The sequence below is a fragment of the Oncorhynchus masou genome, chromosome 21 (genome assembly GCF_036934945.1).
Source record: "Oncorhynchus masou masou isolate Uvic2021 chromosome 21, UVic_Omas_1.1, whole genome shotgun sequence".
NCBI lineage: Eukaryota > Metazoa > Chordata > Actinopteri > Salmoniformes > Salmonidae > Oncorhynchus > Oncorhynchus masou.
The window spans coordinates 55,139,308-55,158,412 of record NC_088232.1 but is presented as its reverse complement, the minus strand read 5'-3'; the positions used below and the strand labels follow the sequence as shown (position 1 = coordinate 55,158,412).

Sequence of the window (19,105 nt, the reverse complement as noted above, 5' to 3'; positions counted from 1 at the left end):
TTCTTGGAGTGCCAATAATTGTGGCATGTTTTCATAAAAATATTTAATTTATTTTGCATACATTTATTTCAATCATTTTATTTCAATTAAAGGTTACATTTTTGTGAATATGTTTGAATGAAAGACCAAGAGGATAAACAGCAAAGAAAATAAATTCACAGCCCGTTTTGCTCATATTTACCATGGGTGCCAATATTAGTGGAGGGCACTGGAGATGTGTGGTGGGTGGAGTAGGGGCCTGAGGGCACACAGTATGTTATGAAATCTGTGAATGTATTGTAATGTTTTTAAAATTGTATAAACTGCCTTAATTTTGCTGGACCCCAGGAAGAGTGGCAGGGGTGTATGTGCTATCCCGCCTCTAGTCAGGTCTCTGTAAACCAGAGTGGTTATTTTTCTTCTAAAAGGTGGCATCTGTAAAGAAAAACAAGACAATGACAACTAAATTGGATTTATTCTAAATTAAGAAACTGAATTACATTTTATTTTTATTACCTTTTATTTAACTAGGCAAGTCCAGTTAAGAACAAATTATTATTTACAATGACGGCCTAGGAACAGTGGGTTAACTGCCTGTTCAGGGGCAGAACGACAGATTTGAACCTTGTCAACTCAGAGATTTGAATTTACAACCTTTCGGTTACTAGTCCAAAACTCTAACCACTCGGCTGATTCTATATTCAGATCAAAATGCACTCAAGAAATCTTCCTCCCTACTATGGGTCATATCAGCGGACTATCCCTGGATAAAAATACTTTTTTTAAATCCACGACATTAGCTTTGTAAATCACAGTTTTAAAAAATCATGTGATTATGTACCCTTGACACAGTGAAAGGACGTCAGGAGAATTTATTCTAGATTCAGTTACAGGACAATAAAAATGATCATTATACTTACACAGGGGTGTAATAAAATCCGTGGTTGATGTTTTTTTTGCCTACTCGGGAAATGCCGATATGAAACGTTGATTTGAACCTTCTGACCAACTAGTGGGCCAGGTGGCTTCCCACTGTCTGATTCATATCGCGTAATTTCTGATGATTGTTCTCGATTATATCGATTGATTGGTTCTGTATGGGAGAGGCGGAACTTGCAGCGCGTCAACCCTCAAAAATAGAACAGGTTTTTATTTTAGGGCCTGGCGAGCAGTTTGGATGAAATTATTGAGTAGCATGAACATTTATTATGTTAGCAGGGAGGGAACAGGGAGGGAACAGTTACTATTTGCTGTCTTTTTCATGCTCCCTACTGTCCTCCAATGATAAGCGAGAGATTGCGGATTTCAACCAACCAGATGACACGGTGAGTGGAGCCACCCCCTCTTGCCGTTGCAGGCACATGGGTGATTAAACGGGATATCTGGTTTTTATATTTGGATGCGTCTCAATTTACCGAATCCGCCCATGTAACACTTCCGCATCTGCGATAACAGAAAACATCGGTCTTCTCACAAAAGCGTCTGTAGCCTCCGAACGGTTTGGCCTAAACCCTAATATGACTCATCTGTGTAAAGTTAAGACTAGCACGAACACGTCGGTTGTTTTGCTCTAGGAGGCTCACAAGACGCGTAGGTTCCTGGTACCAGTAGAAAAAAATAATGGGTTAAATACATGCAAAAATTAAAAATGTTTCCTGATCTTTCTTATATCTCAGATACAGGACAGACAATTTAGAACAAACTTCCTTTAGATTTTTTTGGTGGGACTATATGTTCCGTGTAGTGAATATGTTATTCCATGTGTTTTTATGGTCTAACAGCAGTAAGGACAAACAAATTATGCCATCAAAATCGAATTATTTTTTTAAATATATTTTTTGGATACTTGAAGGGGTCTTAAAAGTGCTGCAAATATATTAGTCCCGCAAATAACAGCGACGACGCTAATAAATGTGTAAACTCTGCTCAGTTGTGTTCTGTGGGTGTCACTGAGTAGACTGATACCCCATTTCATTGATCCACAATCCATAGGTACAGTTAACTGTATGCCCCAATGCAATCCTGAAGACGTACATATCTACACTGCGATTTCACATTTTTGTCAACTTAACTAATTATTGTATTTTGTTGCATTCATGTAACATTCCCAACCTTGTTCAGAATTACTTGGTACAAATATGGCACGATTCCACTATCTGTGGCCGTTTGCATCACTTTCAATTAAGGACTTTTATTTTGAAGGCGATCTTCAAATTCTACTGCTGTGACTAATCCTTATTGTGGCTAGCTTCACATAGGTGCTGGCGTGTATGTACTTCAACCGCACAGGAGTGGCTTATTCACCGTCTGCCGAAGTTCTAAACGGAAAGGTAAGATCATTTGGCACTTCTGACATTTATGGGTCCTTCACTTCAACCGGCATTGTTATTACTTTTCTCCATCGTTGATCGGAGCTCAACTGTCGACAAAAGGATTTCCTGTATTTGGTCAGAAAATTGAATGAGGACGAAAGAACGCCATAGCAGTTTGTTACTTCATAATATACAAGCTACTAGTCTGCTCCATGGTACAAACTTGAACATGGGAAATGTAGCGTAGAAGAGATCTGTTCCCTTCTGAAGTGCGCAACAGTCTCCAGACAATTCGGTTTTCACCTCACTTTTGCACTGAACATGGACTGATCATTAACGCAAAACATCTGATTTATTTAATCTGTGACAATATTGAAAATATAAACGCATGATTTACACTTCAGTCTGCAGTGAATATGCGTTTCTTATTGTGTATTGTATATTTTCTGATGTGTTTTTATTTATTTATTTAAACAATATTGTAGGCCTTATCAATATTTTTTTTCTGGATCTTATTAACATGGCTTGATAATGTCCCTTACACACCTGAGCAGGTAACTGTCCAACCAGGTGAGCCAGTGTTTGACCTAGTGTTTAGATTAGAGGGCATTCCCCTGGCAGAGCTTTGCGCAGGTGCCCTTGTCTCCTCAAGGTGCTTTTTCTCTCAAAGTTTAACGTCGCACATATTTTTTTTAATTAACTAGGCAAGTCAGTTAACAACAAATTCTTATTTACAAATATGGCCTACCATGTTCATGGGGAAAATGACAGATTTGTACCTTTTCAGCTTGGGGATTTGATCCAGCAACCTTTGGGTTACTGGCCCAACCACTAGGCTACCTGCCGCCCCAAGTTCATTAGTTTGTCCTTTACTGTTTCACAAGTAATTTTCTTACATTGTAAAACTTTTGCTACCCGCCCAACAAGGGTTCCACAGGTTGTGTGTGTGTGTGAGAGACAGGTTAAGCAGAGAATGACATATTAGCTCTTCAGCTGTGACAGCAGTTCAAAGGGAGAAGACTGCTCCTTGGCTTTATTCTACACTATCCATATCACCCTGACAGTCTCCTAGGTCTGGACACTCTCTCCTAGGTCTGGACACTCTCTCCTAGGTCTGGACACTCTCTCCTAGGTCTGGACACTCTCTCCTAGGTCTGGACACTCTCTCCTAGGTCTGGACACTCTCTCCTAGGTCTGGACACTCTCTCCTAGGTCGGGACACTCTCTCGGGACACTCTCTCCTAGGTCGGGACACTCTCTCCTAGGTCGGGACACTCTCTCTAGGCCGGGACACTCTCTCCTAGGTCGGGACACTCTCTCCTAGGTCGGGACACTCTCTCCTAGGCCGGGACACTCTCTCCTAGGTCTGGACACTCTCTCCTAGGTCTGGACACTCTCTCCTAGGTCGGGACACTCTCTCCTAGGCCGGGACACTCTCTCCTAGGCCGGGACACTCTCTCCTAGGCCGGGACACTCTCTCCTAGGTCGGGACACTCTCTCCTAGGTCGGGACACTCTCTCCTAGGCCGGGACACTCTCTCCTAGGCCGGGACACTCTCTCCTAGGTCGGGACACTCTCTCCTAGGTCGGGACACTCTCTCCTAGGTCGGGACACTCTCTCCTAGGCCGGGACACTCTCTCCTAGGCCGGTCCACTTTTTCCGTGGGTTTAAATCAACCTGCTAGATTTCAACTGTCAACTTAAACTGAAAATCTGCAGTTCAAACAACAAAGTGGCCACCCCGCCACTGTTTTGGTAAACATGCTAGCTAGAAAGACAGCAGCTATCAATGCTAAGGCTACTAGCTGTCGTGGGCCATGGAGAGAGGACTTCCTGGGAGGAAGGAGTTCCTATTCCCCTTCCCAACACGCTATGGGCAAAGGGAGTGCACTAGATATCGCATAGGGTGCCATTTGTAGTAGACTTATGTAGACTAGATGTCCTATGACTGAAGGGCTTCCTCCTTCCTTATTGAACATAACAACAACAGATTGTCTGGCAGTGTGTCTGTAGGTATGAACCGGGAAGGATTTAAAGTGTATTCAATAAACAATGTTTCTCCTCTGCTGTAAAGGGCTGTGCCTGGTTTCCCAATGAGGCTTAGGAGTTGTTTTTTTTTAACAATACATCTTCGGTCGTTGTAAGAAAGATGCACCATGCTTTTCCCAAAACAACACGCAGAGGAAACGGTTGCTAAATGCGTAGTTTGTGCACTGCCCTCAGATCAGCTTTCTCTATTTAAATCTTTCCTTAACATTAGAATTATTTCAAAATACTGAAGATGGATCAGCTCCTAGAGATATTACCACCTACGGCTGCACATATTGAGGTAGCTTATTCTAATATTTACTGGTTGTAGTGGAGGTCCTTCGTGGTAGACACAGTTCTGGGTGTTTTCCCTGGTTCTAGTGGAGGTCCTTCGCGGTAGACACAGTTCTGGGTGTTTTCCCTGGTTCTAGTGGTGGTCCTTCGCGGTAGAAGCAGTTCTGGGTGTTTTCCCTGGTTTTAGTGGAGGTCCTTCGCGGTAGACGCAGTTCTGGGTGTTTTCCCTGGTTCTAGTGGAGGTCCTTCGCGGTAGACGCAGTTCTGGGTGTTTTCCCTGGTTCTAGTGGTGGTCCTTCGCGGTAGATGCAGTTCTGGGTGTTTTCCCTGGTTCTAGTGGAGGTCCTTTCAGGCCTGGGTGTTTTCCCTGGTTCTAGTGGAGGTCCTTCGCGGTAGACGCAGTTCTGGGTGTTTTCCCTGGTTCAGTGGTGGTCCTTCTAGATGCAGTTCTGGGTGTTTTCCCTGGTTCTAGTGGAGGTCCTTTCAGGCCTGTGTTTTCCCTGGTTCTAGTGGAGGTCCTTCGCGGTAGACGCAGGCCTGGGTGTTTTCCCTGGTTCTAGTGGAGGTCCTTCGCGGTAGACGCAGGCCTGGGTGTTTTCCTGGTTCTAGTGGACGGTAGACGCAGGTCTGGGTGTTTTCCCTGGTTCTAGTGGAGGTCCTTCGCGGTAGACGCAGTTCTGGGTGTTTTCCCTGGTTCTAGTGGTGGTCCTTCGCGGTAGACGCAGGTCTGGGTGTTTTCCCTGGTTCTAGTGGAGGTCCTTCGCGGTAGACGCAGGCCTGGGTGTTTTCCCTGGTTCTAGTGGAGGTCCTTCGCGGTAGACGCAGTTCTGGGTGTTTTCCCTGGTTCTAGTGGTGGTCCTTCGCGGTAGACGCAGGCCTGGGTGTTTTCCCTGGTTCTAGTGGAGGTCCTTTGGCTGCGTCTCAGATGACACACCATACAGGGCACTACTTTTGCCCAGGGCTCATAGGAGGGGAATAGGGTGCTTCAGTCGTTTTTCCTCAGCTAGACTAAAGCTCCTTGGCTTGTGATATTAAGCTCTCAGAGTCTGGAGGTCATTAATTAGTTACTAGACCAGGCCCGTCTCTCTTTCATTGTCCTGAACAATTATCAGACAGAGCAGCAGTGACTATTATCTTCGTTTCTGTCTCCTGTTCAGTTATGTTGCCTGCACTGATGCTGCAACATGAGTCTTGCATAATCTGACATCCTTTTGTTTTGTTTCAGGGTTCAACACCTGCCAATAGGATCCGTCTGAGGTCCCTACTGAGGTAGAATTTATCCGTCTGAGAAACCAGGTAACAACCCTGCTTTGTTTATAGCTCGTTCTACAGCATGAGCAAGGCTGCATAAACATTACATTTACATTTAAGTCATTTGGCAGACGCTCTTATCCAGAGCGACTTACAAATTGGTGAATTCACCTTATGACATCCAGTGGAACAGCCACTTTACAATAGTGCATCTAAATCATTTAAGGGGGGGGGGTGAGAAGGATTACTTTATCCTATCCTAGGTATTCCTTGAAGAGGTGGGGTTTCAGGTGTCTCCGGAAGGTGATGATTGACTCCGCTGTCCTGGCGTCGTGAGGGAGTTTGTTCCACCATTGGGGGGCCAGAGCAGCGAACAGTTTTGACTGTGCCTGTGGTCATGTCTCCTCTCCTGCTCTCTCCACAGCACATGATGTCTTCGTTCACCCGTGAAAAACTGTCTTTGCACCTGCGGCGCAGAATGGCGGTGTTTGTGAGCAGAGTGAAAGCCACAGAGCTCATGGCCAATCTCCCTTGCCTTACACCTTCTGACAAGGTGAGTAGCTTCTGGCTGGGCGGGTAGCTGGGTGAGTAGTTTATGGCAGGGTGGGTAGCTTCTGGCAAGGTGGGTGTCAGGGTGGGTAGTTGGGTGAATAGCTTTTGGCTGGGTGAGTAGCTTTTGGCTGGGTGGGTAGTTGCTGGGTGAGTAGCTTTTGGCTGGGTGGGTAGTTGCTGGGTGAGTAGCTTTTGGCTGGGTGGGTAGTTGGTTGGATGTTGTTGGTCATTTAGGACATTTTATTCAGATTATCAATCCAATTATCACAATCTTTATTTGATGTATAATCTGAACCAGATTATGTACCTGGTAAATGAAAATGAATATATGAACTATTTTCTGATGTTTATTTTTTAAATTAAACATTAATTCATTGTACTTTCAGGAGGAGATCCAGGCCAAGAAGGACTTTTCTGGTAACTATGCAGCCATGCAACTCCTGCTGGACTATGTACAGAAGAGAATGAACTGGCCAGAAGAGTTGATGTCAGCCCTGGAGCTGTTGGAGCATCAGGATCTGGCTGATGAACTGAGGGCAGAGTGGAACAAGCACAACCAGAACAGTAAGTCACACACAAATCAAACTTTATTTCAAGTGCATTTAAAAAAAACCTGGACACCTAGGATCTCTGTGACTCAGTTCAACATTGTGGATATGATGACAGAGAACATGTATTTTTGTGTGTGTGTGCTATTGTTCAATCAACAATTGATGTAATTGAATGCTGCCCAGAACTGTAAAATCAAATCCAAGGTTTCAAACACTATTACAGTAAATGTCAAAACAACATGGTGCTTATTATGTGTGAGGAATGGTGAAATGCCTCAATCTGTTAGTGTTTCTCTTACTCCTTAGATCCCTACCCTCCTTCAGCTGTTGCTACCACCGCAGCCAGGACCCATGTTCATCCAATTCCTTCTACCAGCTCTGAGGGGTCGCCATGTTCTCTGGTCCTCCCAGGTCAGCCAGCCCCACCGGAGGTCGCTGCCCCACCTGAGGCTTCACTCCCTCCTGAAGTAGCCCCAGAGGTTTTGCCACGTCCTGTAGTGGCTGCCCAGCCAGAAGCCCCCCCAAGCTCAGTTCCCAAGGCTCCCATGGCTGGCTCCTCTTCAGAACATGCCCCCAAAGCAGCAGTGAGCCCTGAAATAGCCTCAGAGGCAGCACCTTCTCCTGTTGCTGCCCCTCAGGCAGAGCCCCAGGCAGCCCCCCCGTCTCCTGTCTCAGTGGAGGAGCCCACAGTGATCTCTGAACCTCCAGCCTCATCCCAGCCTGGTCCTATTGAAACCGTCACTCTGGAGGACGACTTGTGTCATAGTGATGCTCCAACACAGATAGCCCTGTCTGAAACCACTCCTACCTTGTCTGGTTCACACCTAATCCCAGTTGTATCTGAAATCACTCCCACGTTGCCTGTCTCACACCTAGCCCTGTCCCAAACTGAATCCACCCCCACCCCTGCTGCCTTGGCCGCATTCCAGTCCCCTGAGAGACGGCCAGTTCAGGACACCTCGCCACACACAGTCAAAGTTCCTACCTTCCACCAGGAGGCTGTGGAGAACTCTGATCCAACCCAGGTAAATAAGCCTACCTTCTACCAGGAGGCTGTAGACTGATCCAACCCAGGTAAATAAGCCTACCGTCCACCAGGAAGCTGTAGACTGATCCAACCCAGGGAATAAGTCTACCTTCTACCAGGAGGCTGTAGACTGATCCAACCCAGGTAAATAAGCCTACCTTCTACCAGGAGGCTGTAGACTGAGCCAACCCAGGTAAATAAGCCTACCTTCTACCAGGAGGCTGTAGACTGATCCAACCCAGGTAAATAAGCCTACCTTCTACCAGGAGGCTGTAGACTGATCCAACCCAGGTAAATAAGCCTACCTTCTACCAGGAGGCTGTAGACTGAGCCAACCCAGGTAAATGAGCCTACCTTCTACCAGGAGGCTGTAGACTGATCCAACCCAGGTAAATGAGCCTACCTTCTACCAGGAGGCTGTAGACTGATCCAACCCAGGTAAATAAGCCTACCTTCTACCAGGAGGCTGTAGACTGATCCAACCCAGGTAAATAAGTCTACCTTCTACCAGGAGGCTGTAGACTCTGATCCAACCCAGGTAAATAAGCCTACCTTCTACCAGGAGGCTGTAGACTGATCCAACCCAGGTAAATAAGCCTACCGTCTACCAGGAGACTGTAGACTGAGCCAACCCAGGTAAATAAGCCTACCTTCCACCAGGAAGCTGTAGACTCTGATCCAACCCAGGAATAAGTCTACCTTCTACCAGGAGGCTGTAGACTGATCCAACCCAGGTAAATAAACCTACCTTCTACCAGGAGGCTGTAGAGAACTCTGATCCAACCCAGGTAAATAAGCCTACCTTCTACCAGTAGGCTGTAGACTGATCCAACCCAGGTAAATAAGCCTACCTTCTACCAGGAGACTGTAGACTGAGCCAACCCAGGTAAATAAGCCTACCTTCTACCAGGAGACTGTAGACTGATCCAACCCAGGTAAATAAGCCTACCGTCCACCAGGAAGCTGTAGACTCTGATCCAACCCAGGGAATAAGTCTACCTTCTACCAGGAGGCTGTAGACTGATCCAACCCAGGTAAATAAACCTACCTCCTACCAGGAGGCTGTAGAGAACTCTGAGCCAACCCAAGTAAATAAGCCTACTACCAGTAGGCTGTAGACTGATCCAACCCAGGTAAATAAGCCTACCTTCTACCAGGAGGCTGTAGACTGATCCAACCCAGGTAAATAAGCCTACCTTCTACCAGGAGGCTGTAGACTGATCCAACCCAGGTAAATAAGCCTACCGTCCACCAGGAGGCTGTAGACTGATCCAACCCAGGTAAATAAGCCTACCTTCCACCAGGAAGCTGTAGACTGAGCCAACCCAGGTAAATAAGTCTACCTTCTACCAGGAGACTGTAGAGAACTCTGATCCAACCCAGGTAAATAAGCCTACCTTCTACCAGGAGGCTGTAGACTCTGATCCAACCCAGGTAAATAAGCCTACCGTCCACCAGAAGGCTGTAGACTGATCCAACCCTGGTAAATAAGCCTACCTTCTACCAGGAGGCTGTAGACTGATCCAACCCAGGGAATAAGTCTACCTTCTACCAGGAAGCTGTAGACTGAGCCAACCCAGGTAAATAAGCCTACCTTCTACCAGGAGGCTGTAGACTGATCCAACCCAGGTAAATAAGCCTACCTTCTACCAGGAGGCTGTAGACTGAGCCAACCCAGGTAAATAAGCTTACCTTCTACCAGGAGGCTGTAGACTGATCCAACCCAGGTAAATAAGCCTACCTTCTACCAGGAGGCTGTAGACTCTGATCCAACCCAGGTAAATAAGCCTACCTTCTACCAGGAGGCTGTAGACTGAGCCAACCCAGGTAAATAAGACTACCTTCTATCAGGAGGCTGTAGACTGAGCCAACCCAGGTAAATAAGCCTACCTTCTACCAGGAGGCTGTAGACTCTGATCCAACCCAGGTAAATAAGCCTACCTTCTACCAGGAGGCTGTAGACTGAGCCAACCCAGGTAAATAAGCCTACCTTCTACCAGGAGGCTGTAGACTGATCCAACCCAGGTAAATAAGCCTACCTTCTACCAGGAAGCTGTAGACTGATCCAACCCAGGGAATAAGCCTACCTTCTACCAGGAGGCTGTAGACTCTGATCCAACCCAGGTAAATAAGCCTACCTTCTACCAGGAGGCTGTAGACTGATCCAACCCAGGTAAATAAGCCTACCTTCTACCAGGAAGCTGTAGACTGATCCAACCCAGGTAAATAAGCCTACCTTCTACCAGGAGGCTGTAGACTGATCCAACCCAGGTAAATAAGCCTACCTTCTACCAGGAGGCTGTGTGTGTTGGATTTTCCTGTTTCTCCAGTTTTGCCTCGAGCTCTTTCAAGTCAGCTTTGGTTGTGTTCGGTTCTTTTTTGAATTCAAGTTGCTAATGAAATGAAATCTGTTGACCACATCTACACTTTTTTTGAAATATGCCTGAAACTGAAGATAGTGAAAACTTTCAAGTCTTGGAACTAAAATAAATCTCTCCTGCAGGTGACTGAAGATGTGCAACACACTGAGCCGTCTCAGAGCCAGCACTTTGCCACGGCCCCAGCGGATGACGTGAACTTTAGCAAGCCTGAAGTCCTCCGCAGTGAGGTCATGGACAGCCAGCCGTACTCAGGGGACTCAACGCGTCTACAGAGGTCTGTGTCAGACCTTGTACTTGCTACAGCTGATGTGAACAGTCCTGTTGTCGTCCCCGACCCCGTCACTACTTCCACCCCTCTGCCATGTCAGGAGAATGGAGTTCCTGAGGAAATAATTGAATCCCTGTCCCATAACGAGCCCCAAGAGGACACCTACGAGTCCCTCTGCCTGAGCTCCCTGGGGGACCAGGAGGTGCTGCTCAATGTTGTTCACGTGTCTGAGGACGCGTCCATCCAGAACAACGACGGCCAGACACCGAGCATGCTGGGTATTGTAGTCCACGTGTCCGAGGAGCCATCTATCTGGAATCAAGATGGCCAAACACAGAGCATGCTGGGTAATAATGATGTGGGTGTGTCTGGAACCCCCTTACCAGTTCAGAACCACAACAGCCAATCTCAGATCACACCCTCTCTGGATCTAACGCCCTTGACCTGTCGTCTGGTCCAAACCAGCACGGCCAGTCTCCGGGTGTGATTATGATCGTTAACGGCCAAGACGCCAGCCCTTCAACCAAACATCCTGATGCTCCTCCTCCAGCTCCTACTGCCCTCATCGTCAACGGCTCTTCCTCGGCTGAGAACCGTCATCCACTGGAGCCTATGGGGGCAGAGGTCATGGTGGAGGCTAGAGCTGTTCCTGAACTGAATCAGGAGGTAGCGATAGGAGTGAGATTCTATCTTCTGGGGGCTGCTGTAGTGGCCGTCTCGCTGTTCATGGCCTGGAGGATGAGGAAATAACAGCCAGGGTTTAGGATAGGTTGTTTCAAATGGCACCATGTTTATATATAAAGGCAAAGTGAGTAACCTTGTGTTTGGCAACTGTCCTTTTGGGCGGTTCTGGCCGATCTACTGTATCTGTAGTGTGAGGCAGCTTGAAAAATAATTACACAGCCTAGACAAAGTATTGCACTATATTGGAAATGGGGCCACAGCAAAAGTACTGCAAAAAAACCACAAAATATTATAGTTCAATATGTTAAGAGATTATTATATTGGTTCAGTCGCTTATTGTATTGATAGGAGTGAAGGAGCTGAAATTAACTATTTATTAGGTGAGTCAATGAGTTCAACCCAATTAACACCTAAATATACTGAGTGAACAAAACATTAAGAACACCTGCTCTTTCTATGATATAGACTGACCAGGTGAAAGCTATGATTCATTATTGATGTCACTTGTTAAATCCACTTCAGTCAGTGTAGATGAAGGGGAGGAGACTGGGATAAAGGAAGGATTTTTAAACTCTGAGACATGGATTGTGTATGTGTGTCATTCAGAGGGTGAATGGGCAAGACAAAATATTTAAGTGTCTTTGAATGGGGTATGGTAGTAGGTGCCAGGCACGCTGGTTGTGTCAAGAACTGCAAAGCTGCTGGGTTTTTCACGCTCAACAGTTTCCCGCGTGTGTCAAGAATGGTCCACCACCCAAAGGGCATCCAGCCAACTTGACACAACTGTGGGAAGCATTGGAGTCAACATGGACCAGCATCTCTGTGGAACGCTTTCAACACCTTGAGGAGTCCACATGGACCAGCATCCCTGTGGAACGCTTGACATGGTCAACATGGTCCAGCATCTCTGTCAACATGGTCCAGCACGCTTTCAACACCTTGTAGAGTCAACATGGACCAGCATCCCTGTGGGAGTCCAACATGGAGTCAACATGGGCCAGCATCCCATCAACACCTTGTAGAGTCAACATGGACCAGCATCCCTTGCTTTCAACACCTTGTAGAGTCCATGTCCTGATGAATTGAGGCTGTTCTGAGGGGAAAAGGGGAGCAACTCAATATTAGGAAGGTGTTCCTAATGTTTTGTTCACTCCGTGTAAGTACCTATCCAGGACTTTGAATGACGGTCAAAATCAATTAATAATTAGTAGCATGATACATTTTATTTATCCCAATTAGGACATGCTGTATCTTTTATGATGAATTTTAGAAGCCCAAGTGATTATTTGTCCACCATATACCTAAGCTCAGTAAACTTAATCACTCTGATAAACATATTTGTAATTTAGTAGACTCTCTGATCCAGAGCCACTACAGTAGTGAGTAGTGAGTCATTTAGTCATTTAGAACTCTCTGATCCAGAGCCACTACAGTAGTGAGCCATTTAGCCACTACAGACTCTCTGATCCAGAGCCACTACAGTAGTGAGTCATTTAGTAGACTCTCTGATCCAGAGCCACTACAGTAGTGAGTCATTTAGTAGACTCTCTGATCCAGAGCCACTACAGTAGTGAGTCATTTAGTAGACTGATCCAGAGCCACTACAGTAGTGAGTCATTTAGTAGACTCTCTGATCCAGAGCCACTACAGTAGTGAGTCATTTAGTAGACTCTCTGATCCAGAGCCACTACAGTAGTGAGTCAGTAGTGAGTCATTTGAGTCATTTAGTAGACTCTCTGATCCAGAGCCACTACAGTAGTGAGCCATTTAGTAGACTCTCTGAGTAGAGCCACTACAGTAGTGAGTCACTCTCTGATTACAGTAGTGAGTCTCTCTGATCCAGAGAGTAGTGAGCCATTTAGTAGAGTCACTACAGTAGTGAGTCATTTAGTAGACTCTCATTTGATCTGATCCAGAGCCACTACAGTAGTGAGTCATTTAGCAGACTCTCTGATCCAGAGCCACTACAGTAGTGAGTCATTTAGCAGACTCTCTGATCCAGAGCCACTACAGTAGTGAGCCATTTAGTAGAGTCCAGAACCACTACAGTAGTGAGTCATTTAGTAGACTCTCTGATCCAGAGCCACTACAGTAGTGAGTCATTTAGTAGACTCTGAGTAGAGCCACTACAGTAGTGAGTCATTTAGTGAGTCATTTAGTAGACTCTCTGATCCAGAACCACTACAGTAGTGAGTCATTTAGCCACTACAGACTCTCTGATCCAGAGCCACTACAGTAGTGAGCCATTTAGTAGAGTCACTACAGTAGTGAGTCATTTAGTAGACTCTCTGATCCAGAACCACTACAGTAGTGAGTCATTTAGCAGACTCTCTGATCCAGAGCCAATACAGTAGTGAGTCATTTAGCAGACAGCTCTGATCCAGAGCCATTACAGTAGTGAGTCATTTAGATCCAGAGTCTCTGATCAGTAGTGAGTCACTCTCTGATCCAGAACCACTACAGTAGTGAGTCATTTCATTGATAGCAGACTCTCTGATCCAGAGCCACTACAGTAGTGAGTCATTTACACTCTCTGATAGTGAGTCATTCAACAGACTCTCTGATCCAGAGCCACTATAGCAGAGTCCACTGATATAGCAGTGAGTGCGTACATTTTCATATGGGAATCGACCCCACAACGCTCTACCAACTGAGCCACACTGAACCTTCCTACTGTATACTGGTAGGAATTTGAACCAGTTTGTTACAACAGGAAAATAATTGTGCAGCAACAGGAAATGTGTATTATAATGAATGGTAAGAGGCTGCGCTCTTTGGTCTTTACTAAAAATCATAGTGCATAAATAAAACACAAAGACGCAAAAATTTGTGTTCTCAGGCCGTCCTCAGTGTGGATGTCAGCGCACACACTCCTGTCTTCTACAGATCATTTCATGTCACATGGCCAAGAAAGAAAACATCAAAGCATAACAGAAGGTACAGTGATCACCAACCTGTCCTCCAAGCCTTGCTTGTCAATCACCAAATATACTTTATGGCCAAAAGTATGTGAACACCTGCTTGTTGAACAACATCATTATAAAATCATGGGCTTTAATATGGAGTTGGTCCCCTCTTTGCTGCTATAACAGCCTCCAGTCTTCTGGGATGGCTTTCTACTAGATGTTGGAACATTGCTTCCATTCAGCCACAAGAACATTAGTGATGTCTGGTGCTGATGTTGGGCGATTTAGGCCTGGCATGCAATCGGCGTTCCAATTCATCCCCAAGGTATTCGATGGGGTTGAGGTCAGGGCTCTGTGCAGGCCCGTCAAGTTCTTCCATACAGATCTCGACAAACCATTTCTGTATGGGCCTCGCTTTGTGCTCGGGGGCATTGGCATGCTGAAACAGGAAAGGGCCTTCCCCAAGCTGTTGCCACAAAGTTAGAAGCACAAAATGTCAACACACACACACCTGACTTCTACAGTGTGCTGAATGTCATTGTATGCTGCAGCGTTAAGGTTTCCCTTCCATGGAACTAAGGGGCCAAACCATGAAAAACAGCCGCAGACCATTATTCCTCCTCCACCAAACTTTACAGTTGGCACTATGCAGGTAGTGTTCTGGCATCCGCCAAACCCAGATTCGTCCGTCGGACTGCCAGATGGTGAAGCGTGATTGATTCTTCACTCCAGAGAACAAGTTTCCACTGCTCCAGAGTCCAATGGCGGCGAGCTTTACACCACTCCAGCCGATGTTTGGCATTGAGCATGGTGATCTTAGGCTTGTGTGCGGCTGCTCGGCCATGGAAACCCATTTCATGAAGCTTCCCGATGAACAGTTCTTATGCTGATGTTGCTTCCAGAGGCGGTTTGGAACTCGGTAGTGAGGGTTGTAACCAAGGACAGAGGCGGTTTGGAACTCGGTAGTGAGTGTTGTAACCGAGGACAGATGCGGTTTGGAACTCGGTAGTGAGGGTTGTAACCGAGGGCAGAGGCGGTTTGGAACTCCGTAGTGAGTGTTGCAACCGAGGACAGAGGCGGTTTGGAACTCGGTAGTGAGTGTTGTAACCGAGGACAGAGGCGGTTTGGAACTCGGTAGTGAGTGTTGCAACCGAGGACAGGTTATTTTTTACACGCTACACACTTCAGCACTCTGCGGTCTCTGTTCTGTGAGCTTGTGTGGCCTACCATTTTGTTTCTGAACCGTTGTTTCTCCTAGACATTTCCACTTCACAATAATAGCACGTACAGTGGACTGGACAGCTCTAGCAGGGCAGACATTTGATGAACTGACTTGTTGGAAGGTGGCATCGTACAGTATGATGGTGCCATGTTGAAAGTCAGTACAGGCCATTCTCCTGCCATTGTTTGTCTATGGAGATTGCTTGACTGTGCTCAATGTTATACACATGTCAGCAACGGGTGTGGCTGAAATGGATGGATTATCCAGATCCACGGAAGGGGTGTCCACATACTTTTGTCCACATACATATTGTGTATTTCTGTATAAAATAAATAAATGATAAAGCCTTTCCTTCCTATTTCGTTTTGTTGTTGCCGGTAGCTGATTTAGCAGAAGGTAAAGTGTTTCCGTGTTGAACCATTTCATGTGTCTGAAGGTAGAGCTCCGCCTACCCAGAGAGCAAATCAGAGGTCAGATCACTGTGACAGCAGTTTCCTCGCACCAATAGAAAGAAGCCTCGAACACACAGCAAAGTTGATTTTTATTTTTTTATATTTGATTAGAGAGAGACTCAATACATACAGCAAAGAGCTATTGTTAAATACATTTTGAATGAAGTTGTTTTTCAGCACTTTGTCAACACTTTGTTCAACAATTTTATGAGCCATAAAATGCTTGTTTCGATAAGCTTGTGTTATTTGCTGCCTGTCTTTTTTAATATCGAGGAATATTTCAACTTCTCTGGTTATAGGAGTAACAACATGAATTGATGCATGAGGCAGAAATAATACAGTGTGACTTGAGTTTCGCCATCAGCTGGAAGACGGTCCCCTTTCTCATCGGAGGGAGGGAGGGTTGGGAGATGGGGGGGGAATGGAGAGTCAGCCTCACCGCTGCTCCCCCCCTCCCCTCAGACTGGCCATCAGCTGGAAGACTGTCCCCTTTTCTCAGCGGAGGGAGGGAGGGTTGGGAGATGGGGGGGACGGTGAGTCAGATGAGAGGCAGCCTCACAAGCAGTGGCGACCTGTCATTCAGAGCAAGTGGGAATTGTTTTTTTGGGGGGGTGCTTGCCTGTTTTGCATGTTATTTTGGCATTAATACATGTCACATCAGTTTGCAAACATCAAGTTAATTAAGCCACATACAAACATGGTCTCTTTTTTTGTTTTCTTGAGTAATGCAGCTCCAAAATGTAGGTGTTTCAGCTTAGCTCAGTGCTTTCTGTGGAGGTGGGGCATCCAGTGGAAAATAGGGAGCGTTGCGCCATGATTGGCTCAGTGTTCTGTCACTCATGGGGACACTACTTCACTGGGAAGTCTGGGTAGACTTAGAAAATTGTAGCCTTTTGGGTGCTACCATAGTTACATAAAATCCCATCCAAGAAGGCTCAAGGTCATTGGCCACAGATGAAAATGTCAACATATTTTCAAAATCTACACTCTACTGGCAAATCCTTTTCAATCCTTGTCATATGAAGAGAAGTAATGAAGATAAATTATAGACGTATCGGTGCTCATTGGACATAGACAGTACACAACAATTGGAAATTGCAAATTCAACAATGAGTGTTTTGGAAGGAAGTGAGCACAGCACAACAAGGTGAGTCCACAATATGTCTTGTGTGCTGCTGCATAAATGATGTAATAAGCCAGGGAGATATATATACTGTAGCTAAGAAACTAATACCAAGTGTACGTTGTGTGGTAAGCTGTTAGTAGCCCATGTGCCTCACACTAATCATTTTAGTCCCTTTTCACCTCTTAATTTCACCTAGTTGGTGGTGGTGACTTGGTGGTGCACATGTAGCCTATAGCCTGTTTTAGAGAAATGTAATGAACAAAATATTGTAAGAGCTTTCATTGTCTGCTCATATGCCCCGTTATTTATCCTACGGTTCTGACTTGGTGTACAGGGAGAATACTGTAAAAACGGCCCATGTTCTGAATTCTGTCACTGTACATTTAAAAAAACAAATAGTTATACCGACAACATCCTTCCTAGCACTCTCATTGTCTTAATCGAAATTAGGTATAATTATCCTCTTATCCTCCTCTCATCCTCTTGTTGCGAAAACGGACTGACACATCAAAACATTGGTAAAATAGATCATTTTTCATCTGTCAACTATAGAGATTATCGTTTCGGAATACAGAAGGTGAACTATACTAATTGTATATCAAGTCACCCTTCCTTCAGCTGATTCAAATAACCAACTTCTGATTCAAATAACCAACTTCTGATTCAAATAACCAACTCCTGATTCAAATAACCAACTCCTGATTCAAATAACCAACTCCTGATTCAAATAACCAACTCCTGATTCAAATAACCAACTTCTGATTCAAATAACCAACTTCTGATTCAAATAACCAACTTCTGATTCAAATAACCAACTTCTGATTCAAATAACCAACTCCTGATTCAAATAACCTACTCCTGATTCAAATAACCAACTCCTGATTCAAATAACCAACTTCTGATTCAAATAACCAACTTCTGATTCAAATAACCAACTCCTGATTCAAATAACCAACTTCTGATTCAAATAACCAACTCCTCAAGCTTTGATAATGGTTGAAGTGGGATGCACTGTTGAGCACTACATCCTGAGGCGTTCGTGCTGATTGTGACAGCCGGGTAAATGGCGTCCCTTGAGAAGGCAAGAACCAGATGTCAAATCTTGTCACGTCGAATACAACAGGTAGACCTTACAGTGAAATGCTTACTTAAAAGCCCTTAACCAACAATGCAAAAAGTAAGAAATAAAAGTTACAAATATTTAAAGAGCAGCAATAAAATAACAATAGTGACACTATATACAGGGGGTACCGGTTGAGGTAATATGTACATGTAGGAAGAGTTATTAAAGTGACTATGCATAGATAATAACAGAGAGTAGCAGCAGGGGGGGGGGGGGTGGCAATGCAAATTGTAGCCATTTGATTAGATGTTCAGGAGTCTTATGGTTTGGGGGTAGAAGCTGATTAGAAGCTTCTTGGACCTAGACTTAGCACTCCGGTACCGCTAGCTGTGCAGTAGTAGAGAGAACAGTCTATGACTGGGGTGGCTGGGGTCTTTGAACATTTTTAGGGCCTTCCTCTGACACCACCTGGTGTAGAGGTCCTGGATGGCAGGAAGCTTAGCCCCAGTGATGTACTGGGCCGTACGTACCACCCTCTATAGGGCCTTCCTCTGACACCACCTGGTAGAGAGGTCCTGGATGTTAGGAAGCGGTCCCGGTGATGTACTGGGCCACGTACCACCCTCTATAGGGCCTTCCTCTGACACCACCTGGTATAGAGGTCCTGGATGTTAGGAACGGTCCCGGTGATGTACTGGGCCGTACGTACCACCCTCTATAGGGCCTTCCCCTGACACCACCTGGTGTAGAGGTCCTGGATGGCAGGAAGCGGTCCCGGTGATGTACTGGGCCGTACGTACCACCCTCTATAGGGCCTTCCTCTGACACCACCGGGTGTAGAGGTCCTGGATGTTAGGAAGCGGTCCCGGTGATGTACTGGGCCGTACGTACCACCCTCTATAGGGCCTTCCTCTGACACCACCTGGTAGAGAGGTCCTGGATGTTAGGAAGCGGTCCCGGTGATGTACTGGGCCGTACGTACCACCCTCTATAGGGCCTTCCTCTGACAC

The 19,105-nt window shown here is 45.8% G+C and overlaps 1 protein-coding gene and 1 long non-coding RNA gene across 3 annotated transcripts; both read left to right on the top strand.

The window, feature by feature from the left end:
- Nucleotides 1-1,210: 1,210 nt before the first annotated feature.
- mavs (mitochondrial antiviral signaling protein) lies at nucleotides 1,211-11,905 on the top strand. Of its 2 annotated transcripts, none has more exons than XM_064928804.1 (7): nucleotides 1,211-2,309; nucleotides 5,838-5,908; nucleotides 6,288-6,416; nucleotides 6,802-6,979; nucleotides 7,273-7,991; nucleotides 10,497-11,029; nucleotides 11,098-11,905. In XM_064928804.1, the coding sequence occupies exons 3-7, from the start codon at nucleotides 6,291-6,293 to the stop codon at nucleotides 11,390-11,392; spliced, it is 1,851 nt and encodes a 616-aa protein (XP_064784876.1). In that variant the 5' UTR covers nucleotides 1,211-2,309; nucleotides 5,838-5,908; nucleotides 6,288-6,290; the 3' UTR covers nucleotides 11,393-11,905. The 2 variants fall into 2 exon arrangements, with proteins under 2 accessions (XP_064784876.1, XP_064784875.1); XM_064928803.1 differs by having other exon boundaries at nucleotides 1,212-1,569; nucleotides 2,238-2,309; nucleotides 10,497-11,227.
- Nucleotides 11,906-13,929: 2,024 nt separating this feature from the next.
- Nucleotides 13,930-16,141, top strand: LOC135508547 (uncharacterized). Its single transcript, XR_010450813.1, has 2 exons — nucleotides 13,930-15,308; nucleotides 15,352-16,141. It is a non-coding gene; the product is annotated as an uncharacterized LOC135508547 (long non-coding RNA).
- Nucleotides 16,142-19,105: the final 2,964 nt, after the last annotated feature.

Bases quoted from the DNA above. Each gene is read 5' to 3' on its own strand.
- mavs (XM_064928804.1), top strand. From the start codon at position 6,291: ATGATGTCTTCGTTCACCCGTGAAAAACTGTCTTTGCACCTGCGGCGC. The intron at 6,417-6,801 runs GTGAGTAGCTTC...TTGTACTTTCAG, and splicing joins GCCTTACACCTTCTGACAAG to GAGGAGATCCAGGCCAAGAA. The intron at 11,030-11,097 runs TCAGAACCACAA...CCTGTCGTCTGG, and splicing joins TCTGGAACCCCCTTACCAGT to TCCAAACCAGCACGGCCAGT.